Source organism: Osmerus mordax, chromosome 4 (genome assembly GCF_038355195.1).
Source record: "Osmerus mordax isolate fOsmMor3 chromosome 4, fOsmMor3.pri, whole genome shotgun sequence".
NCBI lineage: Eukaryota > Metazoa > Chordata > Actinopteri > Osmeriformes > Osmeridae > Osmerus > Osmerus mordax.
The window spans coordinates 6089716-6111626 of record NC_090053.1 but is presented as its reverse complement, the minus strand read 5'-3'; the positions used below and the strand labels follow the sequence as shown (position 1 = coordinate 6111626).

At 43.0% G+C, this 21911-nt stretch overlaps 1 protein-coding gene across 7 annotated transcripts in view; it reads right to left on the bottom strand.

Moving 5' to 3' along the window:
- The window catches only part of plekha7a (pleckstrin homology domain containing, family A member 7a), a 60449-nt gene that overhangs the window by 1434 nt on the left and 37104 nt on the right, over positions 1-21911 (bottom strand). For 5 of the 7 annotated variants that reach the window (XR_010876554.1, XR_010876552.1, XR_010876553.1 and 2 more), the window contains 20 exons: positions 20526-20630; positions 19578-19650; positions 17920-18020; positions 13366-13547; positions 11372-11899; positions 10456-11038; positions 9871-9954; positions 8193-8246; positions 7116-7181; positions 6018-6098; positions 5661-5810; positions 5370-5471; positions 5090-5201; positions 4849-4994; positions 4458-4649; positions 4212-4308; positions 3888-3979; positions 3370-3609; positions 728-916; positions 264-397 (listed from right to left, as the gene is read on the bottom strand). Coding sequence is in view for 2 of the 7 variants with exons in the window: in XM_067234403.1 (XP_067090504.1) it covers positions 264-397; positions 728-916; positions 3370-3609; positions 3888-3979; positions 4212-4308; positions 4458-4649; positions 4849-4994; positions 5090-5201; positions 5370-5471; positions 5661-5810; positions 6018-6098; positions 7116-7181; positions 8193-8246; positions 9871-9954; positions 10456-11038; positions 11372-11899; positions 13366-13547; positions 17920-18020; positions 19578-19650; positions 20526-20630 (3311 nt within the window). In the remaining 5 variants the exon portion in view is untranslated. Of the gene's footprint in view, positions 1-263; positions 398-727; positions 917-3369; positions 3610-3887; positions 3980-4211; positions 4309-4457; positions 4650-4848; positions 4995-5089; positions 5202-5369; positions 5472-5660; positions 5811-6017; positions 6099-7115; positions 7182-8192; positions 8247-9870; positions 9955-10455; positions 11039-11371; positions 11900-13365; positions 13548-17919; positions 18021-19577; positions 19651-20525; positions 20633-21911 lie in introns of those variants that run through there. The other 2 variants (XR_010876551.1, XR_010876555.1) reach the window with 2 other exon arrangements.

Genomic DNA, 21911 nt, shown 5'->3' with positions numbered 1-21911 from the left:
TGCTTCAATCCTCCTAAAGAGTGATGACATTACAATTACTATTATTAAAAAACTATTGCATCATGTATACTTGCATGCCTATGGTATATCATAGAATAAAGCAAAGAAGCTGTGAAAACCGATAAATTATTGCTCATTCTACAAAGATATTCTAAAATGGCCTGAACACATTGGTTACTCCATACACACTTTGATGGATGCTATTGATGCTTCCATAGAAAATGGCCAAGATTCAAGTTTTGTACATTGATGCCAGAAGTTACCTGGATTTGGCCAGGATGTTTTTGATGCGATCTGCTCTGCGTGACCGTTGGTCCATCTCCTCCTGGCTCACAGGCTCATCGGGGTCAGACTCTACGTAGCGCTCTGGGATAAGGACCTTCTGGGGCTTGGACAGCTACCAGGACAGGCCGGTGGTGAAGGATAGACAACCAAAGAATCTTAATTGAGTATTAAATACGTTTATATACATTTGCAAAAGTAACAAAAAAAATGTTATTTGGGGTAATAGGCTATGGGTAGATAGATGGCAAAAGATACATACATTTTAAAGTAGGTTTCTAACATTTGTAAACTGCAAAGGAGTCCTTTCCTAAGACGCTGTAGGTGCACACAGCCCTTTCTTACATGACCCGTCATCATGAGATACCACTAGATGGTGGACATCAGTTGCTTAAAAACAGCAGTTTTCACTGCTTCATTACTGATGGTCAAATAACCGGCGCACCTCACGGCTGATGTCCAAGTCATAATCAAGAGGGTCCAGGTCCACCTCTCTCATGGGCTTGGCTATCACAGTCATCCACTCGTCTAACTGGAGCTTCTCCCTTTCCTTTGGCACACCACTCCCCTCATCACTCTGGCCCTCGGCCCGCTGTCTCTCCTCCAACGGAGTCTTCATCCTTTGCTGCTGTTGCTGTAAATCAAAGCGCTGCACTGAGTCTTACCTCCACCAGGGGGAGACAAACACTTAATCTGGTACCTACTACGTTTTATATATTGTTTTATGATAAAACAGGATTTACAGTGTTGTACCTGTGATTTAGGATTTATTTTGTGGTATTAAATAAGCATAAATATACTTACGCTTGTTTTAAAGAGAATTCTAAAATACACAAAAAGTTGTCACATACCATTTCTTGTCATTGGTTGACTTAAGAAAACAGAAATCTTTACATTAAATCATACATGTGTATTATATACAGTGAGCAGTGGATTGGATTGAAATGAAACATCAAATAGGAGGAGGAAAGACTGTCGGCTTTCATTGGAGGGTTATGTACACCCAGAAATTCACATTTTCATATTTCATATTTAATTCATCTTAGGGGACCCAAAAAGTGAGACTTAACATGTACCCTTCGTATTCTTTAAATGGGATCATGTACGTATAAAGATAATTGTTCATGGTTTGTCGATGTAAACTTTCAATTTAACACTGACAGTCTGTCCTTTAACCTCATAGTCCCTGTTTTATTTCCAATCTAATGCAGCCAAGAACAGAGCTAAAACAAGAGAAATTCTGCCATTATCCAAATACTTATGGACTGAATTGTAAATGTGCTTTGTGGAAGACTTCCAGGCATCAAACCTATGCATGCATCATTCCAACTCCAATGTGTGACAGGTCTGTGTACGCTCATGCTTTAGGGAGAAGATGCAACACATGCATTGTTGTGTTCATTGGACAGAGGTAAACCCACACACCACAAGGGATAGAGGATGCATGCATACATATTCATCAACCGCCCGCAAACTGGAAAAACACAGCCAGAAGGGATTCAGAAGCAAAACTGTTTTATTCTCGGATGCAGATCTCTACATTAGAAAAGAACATGTCTTGTGAAGGAGTAGTGCACTTCTCTTGGATTTTACAGAATGTATTGATTAGCTATCTGTTTCATCATGCACTCACCTGCCAAGCAGCTTATACTGTCCCCTCATCCCTAAACTGTCCTGTCATTCTGGCTGATCTGGAAAAAACTGGATGGGTGAAATCAATGGTAACCCATCTTTCTCAACTGGCTGGCTCTGCCCATTTTGTTTACACATATCGAGCCCTCTCAAATCCAATTAAGATGGCAAAATAAGATAGGACACTTTCATATACAGGAGTGACTCTCTCTATGACTGACAATGCAGCAGTGGTTAGCCACAGTCAAACACAAATGACTTATTGTGGATAAATAAGGCTGTAATAATAATCATATCATTTAGTAATTCAGTAAAAACAATATGTAAACATTTAATTGACTGTTGGAAGTGTCAATCTAGAAGATACTGTTCAAATGTTTTCATGATGAGATCTAAAAAAAATACAACCTCTGGCTGTTCTAAAAATCTACCTTTAAATTAGTAACTAGCGGTAGTTGATGAACTATATATTGCTGACAGTTACAGTTGGGAACAAAGGGAAGGATGGGGAAAGGATAGAACTTGGATGTCATTAAACAGTAGAAATCACAGCAATCCCAGTGTTAGATAATTAGAGTTAATACCAAGTCAGTTATTTATTTCATATAAAATGTCAGTGTCAATATGTGGTAATACTCCCATCATCTTTGATTCTGTTGTGGCAAAGCATTCTTTCCAAATAAACTGTGATTGAAAAGGAAAGTGAATTTTTAAGTGGATTTGTGGTATGACAATGGAATCAAGGGAATGATCATCACCAAAAAAAGGCACTTTGATTTCACCCAAAGAAAAAGATTTGTGCCGTTAACATCACCACTGCCTGTCTTGTTAATTCCTTTCATTCAAAGAGTACACATTCTACACCTTTCAACCCTCTTCTCTAGTATATTTATATATATATATAGATATGTATTTCTATTTGTCTATATATCAAATCTCTACAAAATATAAATTTACAAATATATACTGAAAATATCCCTCAGTAAATAAATAAAAATGTACATATAATGTTTGTTTTTTCTTCTGTGGTCATAGAGAGAGTGAAAGCAGACAATGCCTGTTGCGTATCTCCCTCTCATTATAGATCTACATTCACAAGTGTGTCAGTGAGGCACCACAAGGTGGCACTAGCAACGGGGTAGACACCACCCTTGCATCTTTTACTTTGGAGTTCCATTCCACCTCTAATCAGGTATTACCCACCACTATCCCTCAAAAGATCTCCATGGCCCAGCTAGCCACAGCTAGTTCCACCCTCAGCACATTAGCTAAGGTTAACTTCTATTGGTTACACATGAAAGTGAGGTGATGAAGAGAGCAGAGGTTGGATTAGCATTAGTCATTTAGCATGTTAGCACCACCCCATTAAAGTTACAACGGCGGTTCGGGGCCGTAGCAGTTGCGGTAGTCCCTATGTCTGCTGCTGTTGCGGGGAGGTGGGTGATGGTAACATACGGGGCCCAGGTCGACAGCGGAGGAGGGGGGAGCTGGCCGGGAGGAGGAGGCAGCCGTGGTGGAGTAGCGTTCCCCGTGGCTAAGGTTCCTCTTCCGCTCTCGCACCAGCGCTCTCTGGTGCTTCTTCATGCGCTCCAGCTGCTCCTCGGCGCTCATGCGGCCCCGTGGCTGGCTGCTGCTCGCTGGCAGGGCCTGCTGGGAGTCGGGATTCAGACGCTCCAAGGCACTCTTGGGCCTCTCCTGGGATGGATTAGGGGATGGGATGAACAAGGAAGACAGTTGAAGAAGATGAAGGGGAAGAGAGGGATATGTAGATGAAAACAATCAAGAAAAAAAGTGGGAAAGTAAAAAGCAGAGATGACACGTTGCTATCTTCTTAATGGGTCTCATTACAATTCAAACAGAGTAGCAGTGTGGTATTACAGATACAGGGAGCCTAACGCTTCGTTACAGTGCATCCTCTGTAATCGTGGTGTTGGTTTGGTGTTTGAGTTTGTCTGCGCTACCCGGTGACTCACCCTCCCCAGGGAGCCCGGTGCTCCTCTCCTCAGGGTCACGTAGGAGGAGATGTTACTGGACTGGTTCAGCCTGGACGAGGAGCTAGACAGACCTGGGAGAGAGGCATACATCATCTAGCAGTAGGGCACATTATAAAACAGCACAATCTGATACTACCCCTCATTTACTCCCATACATCAATAAACATCATGACAGATAATTATGATTACAGATAATGACTTCACTTGAAAATACACTAGGAAATGGGTTTTATTGATATTAAGATAGAGGTGATATGTAAGGCTGAGGCAAGCATAGCACAGTGAAGTATTAAGCTAGGCTACCTCTGTTTGGGAGGGTGTGGTGGTCACCCTCAAAACCAGTGCCAGTATGACCCATCCCTGGCAGTTCCGGTTCACTCAGGTACGACCGTAACTCCACCTGGAAAATCCAACAGTCACAGTATGCTAAGTGGGTGGTCTGATGATGAAGCAATCATCAAGGTACTTGTGGTTAGATGGATCTTATCTGACACGTCAACTAGAAGCTGACCAATTGTATTTTCTGTTGCGTAACGCTAGTGACCTGACCTTACAGTCCCCGTTTGTAACAAGGCCGCTCTCTCTGTCTCTCTTCCTCTCGTCCGACTGGCGCTTGAGCCCTCGTACTGACATGTGTCTGATAGCCGACGCCTCTTTGGGGAGGGGCGGCACCACAGGGGGTGCGTCCTCATAGTCGTAGAGCTGGGGCAGCGGCGGTCTGGGCGGAGCATCATCCTCAGCCTATGAAAGTCACACCCATACAGAAAGTCAATGTTCGGAACACTGAGTGCTTCACTCTGCAACCCTCGTTTTTATCCACTTAAATCATGCACTGATTCTTTTGAAGTAGGAGTTCTTCAAAAAGGCGGAGTTCTTCAAAAACTGTCGAGTTTATCATCCATCCGGTGCCTTAAAAGAACATATTTTAAGGGACACTCACCCAATTTGGCACGGTTTTGTGAGGCAGTGTGTGGGATGCGGGGCTTGGCTGGGAGCTGCGAGGGGGGGGCTGAATCTCCTCCACGGGGCGCGTGACGCTCTGGGAAGGTATTGCAGAGTCCGACACAAAAGGCACTACTTTCCTCTCTGGAAATGGACAAACACAGGTGGATGAGCACAGGACAAACTTTGCACATCATTTATAACACACACACACACACACACACACACAGGTGACCCACCAGGGTTCTGTACAGAGTCGATGGTGACCTTGTAGTTGGCTTTGCTTGAGCTCAGTCCTGCCATCACATCCTCAATCCTCCACAACTCTCGCTTAATTTCTGCTTTCTCCTGCTGGAGGCCAGGGACACAGCCTTTTACACACCAACACACTCATGTACACACAGAAGCACTTCTCCCATCGACTTCTCACACACATCATATACATCATATCAATCCAAAAATCGACAGCAGCACTGACCTGTTCAAATGTGTCATTCCACATGCAGTATGATTTCTTACCTGCGGGGTGGCACTGTGGTTCATTTGGGCATGCAGCGCCGTCCTTAGCTGTTCCACAGAGCTCTCTATCCTGCTGTACTCATCCCAAGCCTTTGCCATCTCCTACACAAACATAGCACAGCAACATGACACACACACACACACACACAAACACACACTAGTACACTCATGCACTCACTGACACCTAATGCACAAACTTGCAAACACTCACTCCCCTTCTCTCCAGCTTGTGCACACACGCATGCACACACACACATACATACACACACACACACACACACACACACTGACCGTAGAGGCTCCTGACACCTCGGCCCTGATGTGCACCAGGTCCTCCTGCAGCAGCCTCTGCTGGAAGGCGATCTTCTCAGCGTGGGCCGGCTGGCCCTGGTACTGCTCCATCTGCTGGTGGGAAACATCCAGCACACTCTCCAGCTTGTCCTGGACAAACCCCGGGGCCACAGGTCAAAAGGTCCAATAGTGTTGCTGTAGTTAAGTTTATACTTAGACTGTCAATGCCAAGTCCTTCGCTATATATGTTTTGCTTATTGAAATGGAATTAAGAATGAACTGTACTTAAGAAGTTTGTCAATTCAAATTATGCAAAAAGTTACTTTCGACATACATATTGAGGGGAATCCAGTTTACCTTATCGTCCTTCAGAGAACTGATTGTTGTCGCCAACGCCTTTAGAATCTTGTCCTGCTCACATAAACGACTCAGTTTCACCTGCAGAGGGAGGTAGAGGAGTTTTACAGAGACGGTCATGGCATGTGTGTGTGTGCAGTGTGTGTGCAGTGTGTGTGCAGTGTGTGTGCAGTGTGTCCCTAGCCTCTCGTGTCTCATTAGCTGACAATTATGCAAAGTAAATTCATCATGCAAAACGAATACATTCCACACGCCTCCTTTTGTCAAAGTGCCCTGGAACCTCTGAGCCCAATTAATTAATCCTTGATTAAAAAACAGCAGACATCATGGCAAAGGTTGGATCAATTCATCATCATCTCTAGTTTGCAACAACAGAAAAACTGTAATCTCAAGAATGCTAATTATGATATCATTACCAGCAACAGGCCTTGACATCAACCCTTATCGTACTACGGATGATAAAATGAGCTTTATCGGTTCTCGTAAAACTTAAAAACATAAACTGTAGAAGTTGGCTTCTTTTTAAAGCATATAATACTTAAGAGTTTCATTTACTATTCTCTTGGATTAATTATTCAACTGTGGTTGCATCTCAGCGGTAATATTGTTGTTTGATCTCATCAAATATTCATCGAAAACTGAAAAAACCACCAGCACTCTCATGAATTGTTTAAATGTGACAGTTCTGCTTCTCTATATTAAAGAATAATTCAGTTATTCACATGGCTTTCATTCTTAATGTATCAAATGGAACAATTCACATTACAAACAATTCGGATGCATATATCATATATATTTTATAGAGAGGAGGTATACACATCTCAACGAGGCTTTTGCCATGAAACAGACACAAATAAAATTTGAAGGAATTAAATGTCCAGTCATGGACTCACTTTGTATGTGTCTATAGGGGACACAATTATTTTCTTCTGTAAAAATCACTATAGCTCACAGGATCTTCTAAGCTTAATCATTTTTTTTTACTCTGTATTGATATGTCACACATTTTTAGCACAACCTTTAGGGAATATGAACACAGACACAGAAAAATGGTCAAGTGGAAAGCTAACTACAAACTAAATTGTATTTTATACTTACATCCACGTCACTTTCTGCAACCTTCACTGGTTTTCCCGCATCTTTTAAAGTTTGACTTCCAACAACCTTAAGAATCAAGACAATATAAATATAGGTGTGCTGTATGTGTGCGTGCAAATCGACTCCAAAGGACTTTTCTTTTCTATCACATTACAAGAGCAACAGTAATATTTATCATACTGTACTAAATGCATGAGTCCATGAGAGTGACCACTGAATCTGACGCATGGTAAAGAAGCCCTTAATCATTCAATAGCAAAACAAATTAACTGATCATCTGACAAATAAATGAATAAATGTACAAGATGACTGCTCCTTCCAATAGTCCCAGTTTTGGATAAAAAGTTGTTTCGGAAAATATATTTGAGTTTGAGAATTGAAGATAGTACGCTTCACCAAATAGGTCCAGGTATGTGGTATACTAGGGTATATCAAGGAGGCTAACATGATGGTGCAAGCAGCTGGCTTTTCAACCACCAGACCACAGTCACAGGCAGCACATGCACTGCTGAGCCATCCCATGCCCAACACTACATGACATCACCAAAGGACACAAAAATGACATCACGAAAGGATTGCAGGGACAGAAGATCGCAATGCCAAGCCCCCAAACCCCCTGATGTTATTGGCTCACAGACATGTATGCACACAAGCACAGAGTACACATACATAGGTTTGCGCCGTGTGCACGGTGCTTACGTTCCATAGAGGCCTGAGAGGCCCAGCAGTGCAGTGCAGTAGTAAACTGTGAACCATGACAACCATGGGTTCTAAAGCTTTGATCTGTGTCAGACGGAGATAGAGAGCCAAGGTCACAAAACCGCCGCCGTTATAACCATACATTGATTGCAAATTCTATATTTCCGTTCTCCTTTTCCATAGCCACACATGACACATAGTCAATCTCATACAAAGACTTTCTACTGGAGACATTTCAGTGAGTAGACAGGTGAGTGGGTTAGTGTGATTTTTCAGGCCAGTCATTATGCCTTGGTCTAAAAGGAAACTGGAGAGAGCGTTGGCAGAGGACTAGAGAGAGAGAGAAGAATGAAGAAACAAGATATAGTCAGTTCCCACCTTCAGGTCTAGATACTCCAGATCCTTCTTCAGTTGCATGTAGGTATCGTCAGCCTTCAGAGGATTGGAAAAGTAAATTAATGTAGAGCACTGGATTATTATGGTCAATCTGCGGTTCATAGTATCTTCTTAATACATTGTAGCTATTTATTACAAGATATTTTACCATTTCATTTAAGTAGCGTCTAATTTTTGTGGTATATTTTATAACAAATCATTGAGCATGATTCAAGACTTAATTATTCAGATTGTATAATGTATAAAGTGGTAATATTGGTAAGTTATTCTATGTAGGAGTAATGAATGTCAGGTGAGATGAATCTGTTATGTTTGTTAGATGTCACAAAAGTATAGGATAACGACATGGGAAACTGTCAAATGCGTCTTATATAGTCTACAACACACACACACACACACACACACACTTGCGTTTCAGTCAACAATTTCTAAATTTGGACATTAATAGACTGTGAAGGCACTCCACTTTCTAAAAGACATACAAAGCAAATTACAAGCAGCATATTCCAAGATTAAAAGACAAAACATAGCTCTACTTTGAAGCAAAATCCTACTCTAGGCCAAACAAACTTAAAGAAAATGCCCTGAAATGAGGGAAACACATCAAAGCTAATTACCAAAGAACGTACCAACAGATAAATATGTCCATAGCATTACCAAGTAGTCAGTCCAAGCATGAAATGTTGTCATGAATGCATAGTACAACCACATGATAATGAACACAGCAGCTAGAATGACATGCTAGCGTAGAGTATGTCACATAGTCTAGCCAAGGTACAACCACATGTATTTGCTGCCATGGTATAAGGATGGGGGACAAATGGGCTTTGGTTAGGTAAGCTAGGCTAACTCTAATGCTAACATTCAGTAGCCATGCCTGGGCCAGCTCACACAACGTCACAAGCTAGCTTAAACAGCTAGCAGGCGGACAGGCAGCTAGGCTAATTGGACGGCCCCAACCTGGGAGTAGCAGGGGCCTGAGGGGCACATGTAGTACCCCAGTGAGGGGCCACTGGTGACGAGGGGTCTGGTGAGGCTGTTGGTGAGGAAGTGAGGGGCTGTGGGGCCACTGAGCTGCTGGAGCTGGGTCAGCGTGTGGAGGCGCGCGTTAGCCATCTTAGTCTGGTGCCTCCGGAGCTGAATGAGGAGGAGGGTGAGCTCCTCGGGCTGTTTACCACATACATTAATAGATAGATTGCAGTTCAGGGGTCAATTCAGTCTAAATGAAATCAACCATTTTGAAAACTGTTCTGTTTTGGCTGTTTGTTGACTTTCACTAGTTCATTAACTTCTAATAATTGTATTAAACAATTGAATACTTAAACTGAAGTGGCCCAAGTCTAATAAAGTGTATCTTTTGTATATTCTGAAGTCCAGGAGATTCAAAAAGAGAAAAGGAGGATTATTTAAGATAATCACAGTAGGAATTGAAGGAAAAGGAAGATTTACTTAAGGATTTACTGATTCCATAACTGCCTTCTATTATTCATTATGGGACTGTTGAAAACAAGTTGAAATTGAGTTGAGCCACAGAACAAGTGGCTAACTGTAACCTTTCTTAATTGTGTTTCAAACAAGGACAATATTCGCGTGTGATGTATCTGGTTGTGTGTGTGTGTGTGTGCGCGTGCGTGTGTTGCCAGGATGGTAAAAGCCTTACCGTTTTTCCGTGAAGGCTGGGTGCACTGACTGTGTGTGTGATGTAGCCTGAAGAAGGCATAGACCGTCTCTCGATGGTGGAAGTCTGGATAGATTACACACAAAAACACACTGACACACCGCACTTAATAGCCTCTTCAGGTACATTATAAACACAAAACACTATTCTGTTGCAGATTGACAGTCTTTATATTTGGAATTCTGAGGTCTGAATTGTACAGAGTAAGTGATATACAAATTCTTTAGCAGAGGTTTACTCATATTGGACTAGTTCCCTTTAGCAAGGATGGAATTACATGATCACTTGAGGATGACAACAGAATAATTCAACTCACTAAGGCAAAGTTTCATATTTTAAATATTTAAAATTTCATAAATTACTGTTTGTGTATTTTACTAGATCAAAGGGTTAGCACTGCAGTCTTCTATTTGCTTTGATGAGGTTTAAAGTTGGTTGATAATAATTCTCATAAAACATGAACTTAGTTTGACAAATCCAACTTATTTTAAAGAGACCTACATTTAGGTTAAATAAATATCCAACGCTAAGGACACTACTGTGCTACTGTGCCTTAGATCCTCTTACCTTGAGCAACTGAGACTTGGCTCGCCTAGGGGAGCCGGCTAAGGGCATGTCCAGTGCCGATCTCTCCCCCATGGGCCTGACCGTCACTCGATCTGCAGGCATGTGTGGTCTGCGAGGGGGAGACAGGGTCCGGCCGTAGCCTGGCGGGGGTCCTGGTGGAGGGATGTCGGAGGGCGACGGAGGTACAGAAATGCAACGGGGCACCTCAGAGGAGGGTCGAGGGGCCGAGGGGGGCACGGTGGAGGGGGGCCTTGGGCCAAACGGGTAGTCCGGGGCAGGTGTGTAGAGAGGGGCAGTGGGACTGCCATGGCGGAACTGATGACGCTGCTGCCATTCGTAGAGCTGCCACACAGTGGTGCCCCCCGGGCCCGTTCCCTCCCTGGACAGGGTGCCCGTCTGGGGGTCTGGTGTGAGGCGGAAGTGGCTGAGGCGGTCCTGGGCGTACTTGTACTCACCGTGGCGAGCGGCAGTTGGGGGGCTGTGGCGGGGAGTTTTTGGCAAGGACTGGTAGGTCTCCACCCTGCTGAACTTGGGCTGCGTTGGGGGGGTACGACGAGGGAGGGAGCCTTCTCGTGAGGTGGGGCTGAGAGGGCCGGACAAAAGGTAAAGGATCAGATCTACACTTTTTTATGTTTCAATGAGACACAAAATATTGTGTTATGTCTCGTGAATGACTCACCACGTTCAAGCAATCAGAAAACACTAGAGGGAACTATTTGCTATGGTAGTGCACACACCGAAGCTCAAATAAAAAATACAGTGTGCACTACTGGCAATAATATGTTGTACAGTATAACATTTTGTGTGATTATGATATATTTCTTTTAACGTCAAGCCAGGTGATTGTGTATGTGTGCGTGAGTGTGTGCTTCAGAAAGCATCGTTTCAGCCCAGCCGTGTTAAAGCAGTGACCTACACTTTGTGCTCTCCCTTCTGCACCTGCACCCAGTCCTCCACTTGCTCCAATGCGCTCCTCCTTTGCACCTGCCTTTCCATAGGTGGCAGCGTGGCCCTCTGGTATGTCCCCGCCCCTATTCCATTGGGCTCTGGCACTGGCGAGGGGATCAAGCCATTCCTCAAAAAGACACTGGGGGGCAGCGTCGAGGCTCCGCGGGAAGGAGCGCGGGACGGGACACAGGACGGTGCCCTGGAGACGGGCGCAGACACTGAGGCCGAGTCAAAAGGGAGGTCCAGGGGGTTGGTGGGGAAGATTTTCATGTCTATGGTTCTGGGGATCTCTGTGACTGGTGGAGGGTTTGGATGGATGCTAGCGGCGTCCACCGTGTCTTTGTGGATCTCGACAGGTTCCAGGACCACGCCGTCAGCGAGAGGGTTGGGTGCTTCGGGGTTGGTCTTGGTGTGGTTGGTGATGATGTGGTTGGTCTGTGGGACTGCCTGGCACTCGGATGTATCCGAATTTTCGGATTTCTGACTGTCTGAAGGCCTGGGAGAAGTGGAGGAAAGAAAGGATATGGATGTTTCTTTCTTGTTTTGCAGTTCTCATTCTTTAGATATCTTTTTAATCTCTGTCTCTCCTTTCTAAATAGTCCTGGTCTTCCAAAGCAAGTGTGAGAGAAAGATAAAGACAAGATATGATATAATATTATATGTATACTGATATTATATGTATACTGTGAGTCTTTCCTCTACCCTTCTCACACTGCTAAGATGTTTTCAAAAGTTCCGAATTATGACCGACAATTCATTTGTCACTTATAATTTAATCATTTGAGCCAACTGTGACCTAAGTGGAAGTGTTGCTCCACATTCCAGTGATCTTGTGATTTTTAACCTTGCCAATGACCTGTGACTAAGATCTAGCAAATCTAGCCTCATGCTTAGCTGTGTAGCATAGCATTATCCTAGCCTGAGACCTGGTTGTTTAGAAGAGCAAAACCCTAGGCAGCTAACGAAATGAAAGCTACTTTTTCCAGAAAACAAGTAGCTGGAAGTTGCTGAAGGCTGACTGGGAATGAGGAGCCACATCTGTGCTGACAGACGCAATCACTTAGTATTACAAATAGATGGAGGCTGCTCATTCATCAAAGACGGAATTCCACAACATTTAGTCATTTAGCAGACGCTCTTATCCAGAGCGACAACAGCTCTGCATGAAAAGTAGTGTGGTCAATTTGTTTGCCTCCTTAAAAAACTGACAAAAGACTCTGATGCACATTCTCTCAGCATCACACATCTTTCAATGAAACACACAAACACACACTATCTGATGTCTAAACAGATGCAGTGGCCATGGTGTAGTGAAGCTACCTGTCACTCCTGCTGTGGTACTTCTGACAGGGAGGACATATCCTCCCCCGATCCACCTCCCCCTCCTCCTCCCCCCGTGCCTGGGTGTCATCAATCTCTGTCACTCTCTTTTGTATCTACTACTATCTGTTTGTCTGTCACTGTCTCTTTCCTCTGTTTCTCTCTCTCTCTCTTTTTGACCTCTCTTTCTCCATCCTTTATTTCCAACTCAATTTCAGTCACCTAGGGGAAGTGTCAGGTGTCTGAATCTATGCCAACAAACAGTATAGTACAGTGTATAGGAATGTGTGTGTGTGTGTTTAAGATAGTAGCCAAGGTCCTGCCCAGTGTAATCTGAGAACAAGGGTTACTGGCAGAATGAGATAACACTGGCATGCACACAGTGTCATGCTGCATTCTCCACAGCCAAGGGAAACTCACCCATACAGACACATTTACACACATCCCCAATAACTGCAGCCATTTCTGTCTGAGGTGTCATTCAAGGAGACTGACAGTCAGACGGACAGAAAGAAACTCAACTTAGCCCACATATTTACACAAAGACACACAGACAGACAGGCAGGCGAGCACAAACAATTTACTCGGTCACATAGTATTGGACGACCGTACTGTACATTGGGATGTTAGCCTGTGCCGTACCTCTTCAGCATGGTGGTGTGGTTCTGCATGAGGGCAGCCTGGTTCATGGCTTTCACCCAGCCATGCATGTCCTCCTGGGTGTCAGCACTGAAGAAGTACGTTCTCATCCCACTGTGCTCCGCCTGAGAGCCAATCATAGAGTTCTGATTGTAAATGTACGAGCGCATGCCCGTGTGGCTGGCCTATGGGAAGAGAAGTGAGGACAGGTCAGATAAATTACATATGCGGTAGCCATCCAATAGGGCGATAGATTGGACACAATGGCAAAATAGAGAGCTAGTGTGGAGATATGCCAAGTGGTGAGACATGTGAGCATCAGCCAATGAACAGAGACGGATATTAATGACAGCCAATAGAGAAACAACATCTAAAGCATCAGCAAATACAAAAACTGTTAATACAAATATTCAGCCAATAGTGACACAGACACATACTGTATAGGCCAGCCAACAGAAACCAAGGTAAATATCAGCCAAGGAAACTACAGAGAAACCAATTAACTAACAGAAACATATCAACCGCAGGAAAGACAGAGAGCAGAATGCAATCTGGCCAATCCCAACTCATGACAGGGGCTATTTTGTCCTGCATTCAATTAGCACAAAAAAAAGTTAATCTGGGATTTGGTTGCAATCCATTTTATTAATTTTTTCCTATTCTACCTCCCTTTCTCTACACACTATTCCCTATTCATAATGTCTACCAGTATGTCCGTTTGTACAGAGACAGCTGTGTTCAAAGACAGTTTTGACGAAGCTATTATGGTGGTGTTTTGTCTGTGTTCCCAGTATAGATATCACTCTGTATACTCAGGCAATGACGCACAGACCATTACCATTATCTAATCCGGTCTGTTATTTAAATGACAAAATGTTATACTTCCTCCATAGTTTTAGGACAAGAAGGCTAAGCAAGAGAACAGATTTGCAAGACAACAGAGGCATGCAAATGATGACGTTTAAACTCTAATGAATTCGTTCCTCTGTTTCTTGAATATTTATGCAGAATAATTATGCAAAGGCATGGGAGACTGGTATGGTAATTTTTGTGTAATTTTTTTCATTTGGGATGGTTTAATTTTTTTTACGTGAATTTCTCCAAATGTCAGAATCTTTTGGGTTTAAGGGAAGGGCTGACAGATAACCCACGTAGACTTTCACATTTACACAACCAAGCAGACACAGCCTTGGTGGAACCCTCTTAGCCCCAGGCTGTGTCTACGTATAGTCAGGCCGAAAGGTTGTCTCTGTTCCCAGGGGAGCCCTTAAATCTGTTCCCTGGCTTGGTCCAGCCTGGTCTTTAGCCCATGCCTGTACCTACCACAGGACCATAAATTACAGGTGCAGTCAAGGTAGTGTACCTAACTTGCTTTTTGTAGATATTGGACACATATGTGCCTGAACGCATCTGCACAAACTCACATGCACACTAACAAAATATAATAATTCCTCAACAAAATATTTGACTTTGTAACTGGATCAAGTTGTGTTCAACCTAACACACACCCACACAAACAAGACTAAAATAACAGCCAATAACAGTAGCCCTTCTCTCTCGTCCAGGAATGCTGAGTGGTACACATTCAGCTCTATGTATGAGCGTTGCACCTGCACGCAGAATGCTCACTGCTCACCCATGGTCAATTCTTTTTTTCTTTCCTTCTAACTATCTGTCTGTCTCACTCTACTGACTCTCTCTTTCTTTCATATACATATGCAGACAAACCCCAACACTTCACCTACACTACGTTTCCCTCCATTCAGCTCCATTCAGCTGTAAAACACACTTATACACCGCTGCTCTCTCTCTCTTTCACCCTCTTTCTCTCACTCTTTCTTCATCCCATTAACTTCCCTCCATCCCCAAACTAAAAATAGCTCCTACTCTGTGACAAGAAGGCTAACAATAGCACCATCCTTTTCCATCCCCACACGCCCTGTTCTCTCAAACATGCAGTGTTGTTTTTGGTCATTGGGCTATTTGGATGTCTATTGTGTCTGAAAGATAAAGCCTGGGAGGGCAGGGCGAGCCCAATACTCTGATATATCCAGCAAAGTCACATAAGGAAATACAATTATGCATACACAAAGCTGTACAAGAATCCCACAGAATTAAACTGGCTGGGATTGACATCCAGATTTATACCTGTATGAAATATTTACATTTACAAAAACAAAAACATGCTCCTGAGCAGTTGCTTAGCAGTGATCTCCAGTATCACTGTATACAGTAAATTAATGTTGTTTATTTATTTTAGTATTTTGTATTTAGTTGTTACCTCTGCTATTGAACAGTGTGATCTTTCCCTGGGGATCAAAAAAGCACTACTCTGCTCTATTCTCTACTAAAGAGAGCACATATTTAAAAGGATTATCCACATGGACAGAACACATAGAGACTAATGAGAAAATAAAATACACAGATTATGAGAGTAGGTGAAACAAGAATTATGGCAGGCCACAACCACATCAGATAACAACACACACCAGTCTCGAGCATGCTCCAAATTGTACGAATATATACTTCACTTTTGTATATATTCTCATTTTAAAACCAAACCATACTAATGACAAAGAATGACTGAAAGAAAATAAACTCTGGTTAAGTATGAAGGGCTGCGAAGGGCCAATACCTATTTATGAGTGGACGATGCACTTGTGTTTCATTGGACGACCTCGCACACTCACAGAAGTCCAACCAAGGCAGCCCACCAATGGGAAAAAGATGGGTACAGGGTTGAACAAATAGAGGGAAGGTCTCCAACCTGAAGCAAGGTTTCCTCAAGATGGAATGTGCATATGTAACTATGGAGATTTTGGGGGATTACTTAATTGTTTAGGTAATGATTATTTCGGGAGGTGAATGGTAGCAACACAAATGAACATTGATACACATACAAAGACAGAAGGGTGTCAACCCCAAAATGATCCCTCACTTCGACACATACAGCACCATTCTAAAGTTCCTATCAGGTCTCTGGGTGGTGGGGTTAAACGTGACAAAATGACTATTTAAGGGGTTAGTAGAGATAACTAAGACACATCATTATGAAACTGAACCTAACTAGTCTGACTTGACTACGGTCAATGATTAATGCTGCAATTTCCTTCCCCGTTTGAATGTGTTTCTTTGTTGGACTTGTTTTTGATTGGCTTGATATCTACAGTGTGAAAAATAAATCTGTCAAATCATCACAACATATTGCAACAGCGCTAAAACAGTACTGTTTTGTAGTGGTCTATCAAGGCATTTTACAAAAAAATATGTGAATCAACATTGGACTCTCAAAGAAACTATTGTGAGGATGATGTCAGGACTTGAGGACTCAAACTGGTTGGTTCAGTCATTGACTTTCCACTATAACACGAGACTAGCCTTCAGCCACATCATTAACAGACCTGAAACTGAAACCTGGTCCATTGACTGTACTTTCAACAGAGGTTTAGATTACTGTGTTGGGAAGAGGGAACAACACAAAAAACTCCCTCCTGAAGAAAGGAAACCACTAGCTGGGTACATTACAGAAGAATACAGGATCCATCTAGACAATGACAGATAGGCTGTAAGAACCCCATGTCCCTGTAAGAGATGTGTGCCTTTACTCGAAAGGGGGACCGAATAGGCAAGATAAGCATATGGAGAGAAGCTGTAGAAGAGAGTTGGGCAGTTGTATCTTTTTGTGTTCATATGCAGTAGATGCAAATGGAAGGTGTTCATTAAAGTTATCAATCTTAGCTTCAGAAATCTGTGGAATGTAAGATGTATCAATGACTACAAATGTTTAAGTAATAAAAAATTGCTTAAACCTTGTAGTCATACAGCCAAAACAACAAAGAGTAGGCTTATCCAATACGAGTGTCATTTTGGCTATTTCTACTCCTTTTATTATTAGATAATTGATCATAGAGGATTATGGACTCGTTCAGTGATTTCAGTGTTCTGTGAAAAAATATGCAGTGTTCCTCATTCCTCAACCTCTTTGGGAGGTTGGAGGCTACTAGTAATTTCACTTTGTTCTTACTTGGTGGATCTTAAATTGTGAATGGCTGGGGTCTTGTCTTAGATTTTTTATACAAATCTGGCTAACATGTTTTGGGGGGGACTGTGCAACCATGGTAACCATAAAAAATCTAGAAGTAAATGAAATAATGTCATATTTTATTGGTTTTCTGTAACTGACATTAGTGATATAAACTATGACAGTCTGTGTACAGTGAGTAGTAAACTATGTATGAAGGTCAACAACAAAATAAAATATTAGAAAGTTATACAAGTTATATGCTAAACTTATTTCTCATTGACTGACAATGAAGTGGATTATCTTGGTAAACTAATAGGGCTTTTTGGTGTAAGGATGATGGGATATTGTGACTTAATAGTGATGCAATGACAGCAGAGAACAATAGATAATGACATTCTTTCCACATTGTGAAAAAAATCTAATTATCTTTTCAATAACCATTCACAAGTAGAAAATATATCATATAAGAAAGACAAAATCAAATGCAGTATAAAACATCTGAGAGCATGTGAAAGACCAAGCTTGGCTCGTACCTTGAAGGCGTACTTGCGGCTGATGTGGTCCTCTGGCTCCACAGCTGAGATGACATAGCTGGGCAGGGGGATACTACCCAGGACTGACTCCTCCCTGCTGTCTGCAGAGGGAGAGAGAGAGAAAAGAGAAAGAGAGAGAAGGTTTCGAATATAAGCTTGAGAGTGTTCAAGATAGAGTGAGCGCATAGATAAGGGTCCGTGTCACGTGTGTGTGTGTGTGTGTGTGTGTGTGGTGTGTGTGTGTGGTGTGTGTTCGTGGTGTGTGTTCGTGGTGTGTGTGTGCATGTGACAGACAACCCCCCCCCCCACCCGTCCGACCCCACGACACACACCTTTTGACAACGCTCCATATCACAGCACTCTCCTGCCAACCCCTAAGTCAACCCTGTCCTTCTCGTAAGTCCCACTGCCAAACCAACTCCACTATGCCCAACTGGCACTACCCTGTCAATGAAATACATATTGAATCTTCACTGCTCCGCTTGCACTGGCTGGTGATGCCACTGCAGCCTTCCTGTCAGTCTGGCCTGGCATTAGTGTCATGGCACTATGTGCCTCTCTAACATAGACCACAGTGCTATCTTAATGACTTCACACCTCTAAAAATAGAGGGAGGACCTCTCATAAGAGATGTTTTTTGCTCAGTGGACTATGTGACAGCGTGCTAGAATGTGTGTGTTTGTGCATGTCCACGTCTAACCTTGAGAATGAGTGTGTAAGTTTCTATTCTTGTCATTGTGTGTGTGTGTGTGTTTGTGACAGCAAAAGAATGTGTGTCACAGTGTGTGTGTGTTTGTGTGTGTGTGTGTTTTTGTGTGTGTTGGAGTTTGAGGCTAGCAGTGGAGTGTTTGGTTGATAAGTGATAAGGCAGGGCCTTGATTAAATAGTAATTGGTTAAAAATAATTCAAGGAGCTTTAGAGGAGACATTACCTACTTGTAAACCGAAAAAATATTTTATCTGCCTACTCCCCAACACACACACACACACACACATTCAATAGCATGGCAAAACAGACCAGGCCAGGCCAATGCGAAGAGATTACATCCTATCAGGATCTATCCGAAAATGGTGCCTATCTCTGTGTGAGTGTTGTGCGTGTGGCTGTGCTAGTCTGTGTATAAGGGAAAGCTGTGACAGAGTGTGTGTGTGTTGTGACAGCACATGTGCATGCACCTCAGATGTGACAGCATGTGTGTGTGTGTGTGCGTGTTGAGACAGAATCCTGTGCATGTGTTAGGAGCCCATGGGAAACCCCAGATTAACACCAGCACTGATTAAACTACTGTCTCTCTCATCAAGTCAGACATGCTGATCCAATCTCTTACATAACCTTCCACTAACGCAAGGATACGCTGGGGAACGTCGAGGGGACATACCATCCATCCTCAACCAATACTTACTGTTGAGGATTAAAAGCAAAATATGCAAAATATGGCACTTATCCGTTAAATACTGGTGGCAGAATTGAACAAAGAACCTATTTTCTTTTTTGAAGATTTTATTGACAATCCATCTGTTTGTTACCACAACAACAGAGCTTTGATGTCAAGAGGACTCAATAGGAAAAGTATGGATTTATCCCCATTGAAGCATTGACGATCCCATCCTTTACCCTAAAGAGAGCCTTGTGGAGCCCACAGGCTCAGAGCAGCTTACCTTTGTAGTAGAAGAGGCAGTAATCAGCCAGGACAAACCACTTCCTCTTCCATAACCTCATCCCAGAGCTGTCCTGGTGTTGGGCGGCGGGGCGGGGTGGGATGGGGTGAAAGAGAGAGAGAGATAAAAGACAGAGAAAGACAGAGAGAGAGAGAGAGACATAATAAAACCCGTCTATTCTAGTTCATGAGGCCTGCGTTTCTTCCACTTCAAATATATCTTTCAAACCCTCTAAAGAGACGGGTGAGTTTTCTGTAGTGGTGGAAGCAGAGGGGGGTTGGGGAGGGGGGCTTACACTTCAAAAAGACCCTTTATACACACGGTAATTGAGCTGTTGTTTGAATCTTTACCCTGGCAGTAATGGGGCATGCTGTGTTATTTTCCTCACGGTAGCAGCAGTAGCAGAGTTTATTTTTAGGAAAATCTGGCAGGAATTGGGCCTTTGAATTTCTGATGTGAAACATGCAAGTGTTTGTTTGTGCATAAGTGCGCATGTGTGACCATGAAAAGTGTGTGCCTGTTTATAAGCAGGAGTACATCCCTTGTAAATAAAAGATACATGCTACAGTATGTCTCTCTGTCGTCAGTCTCTCCTAGCTGAGTAAACTGTGTCTGTCTTGCTAAAGTGCCACAAGGAAAAACCTTTAATAATTGAACAGCACAGTTGTTTCAAGCCAGTCTGAGGTGCAACGTTTCATTCATTTAGAGGGCATGCGTAAGCACAGGGTCACAGGGTCAACTCTTCATCTCTTTAAGATACTACGAGATAAACACCAGACTAAGCCTGGGGACCTCACTGTTTCAGCCAATCAAATAAGTGACCTTAAGACCCAATTGACCAATGATCTTAATCCTATATCCCAGCCAATGACTCACATCAAGCAAGCGTACAGTGTGGGATTTGTCTCTGACCCTCTCTGCCAGTGTGTGTGTGTGTGTGTGTCTCACCTGTTTGTAGAGCCATCCTCTCACCACCACTGGGACGTTGGGGTTCCTCTTAATGGCTTGGTCTCTCTTACCAAAGCTGTGCACCCTTACACTCAACCTGGAGCCCTGGAGAATCGACACACACACACACACAAAAAACACACACACAAAACACACACATACAGTGAACAATTTCGAAATGGCAAAGAATGTTAGAAAAAGGTCAAAGGTAGTATTGATGGAGGTGGGAGACAAAATATGACACAATTGGAAGGAACTGTGGTCTGGAAGGTGACACAAAGGCAGAACCAATCTTCAGGCGCCAAATGTAGACACTTTAGACTCACCTGCCATGACAGTTACGATCCATCACGGAGCATTTATTTAAGTGCCTATTGTGATAGCAATAATTAGCCTGGTAGGAGCAGATAAGGCCTTGCTGGGCTATCTGACTGTCAAAAGAACAGTTTGTTATGGCTGCCTGAACACCAATTCTGGCCTGAGTAACAGTTTGGGCTGAGATTTCCAATAAAAGAAAACGCACACACACAGTAATTATTATGCGTTGCAGTGTGTAAGGCTGAATCTCGTCAATTGTGCATATCCTTGTCAGAGACACCTCTAACATCAGTGCTCTGCATATTGTTAAACCTCTCAATAAGCAGTAACATCAATTATACCATGTCTGTGTGCCTGTCTTCAAGTTCCCATGTGTGTTTGTACGTGTAATTACACCCTCCAAAGACACCAGATCAAAGCCACTCAACTCAACACTTATCACCTGCTCCAACCCCCTCGAAAAACACACAACCTGTATTCTCAATCCACCACCGACACACAGGGACATGTTGACGCCAAACTGAAGGCGTGGTTCTTGTGGTATTAGCGTGTGACGGTCACGGCTCTGGGACTTCTTAACAGCCCGCAGGAGTTGAAACACATTTTCTCATTATGAGACCAGTGGCTAACCAAGTGTGCTGCGTTTGACGGTAAACAGCTGAAGCGTTGTCAAACTGATTCCCCTGTCTGCATGTGTGTGTCGTTGAGTTCTATTTTCATGCAGTAAACTCCCAGAGAAGCCTCAGGTTACGGGGCTCTACATTCTGAGAGATGGATTGGAGAATTACTCCTGGTTTAGTCTTTAAACATTTACATTACAGTACTTTTTAGTTAAGTCAAAGTGACAGGTCTAAGACAAAACCCGATCTTCACACAGCACCAGCTATGGTTTCGCCCTGTTTTTCTGTCTTTGAGGATGAGAATTGCTGTCATTAGAAGGTCTCTGTTGTTGTTGCACTGCCATAATTAAAATGGTCAGGTGCTCCACCAGGTACTGTAATAGCTATGAAAGCACCAATATTGTCAGTGTCACAGATAATAACCATTTCCATGAGTATTTGTCGAGTA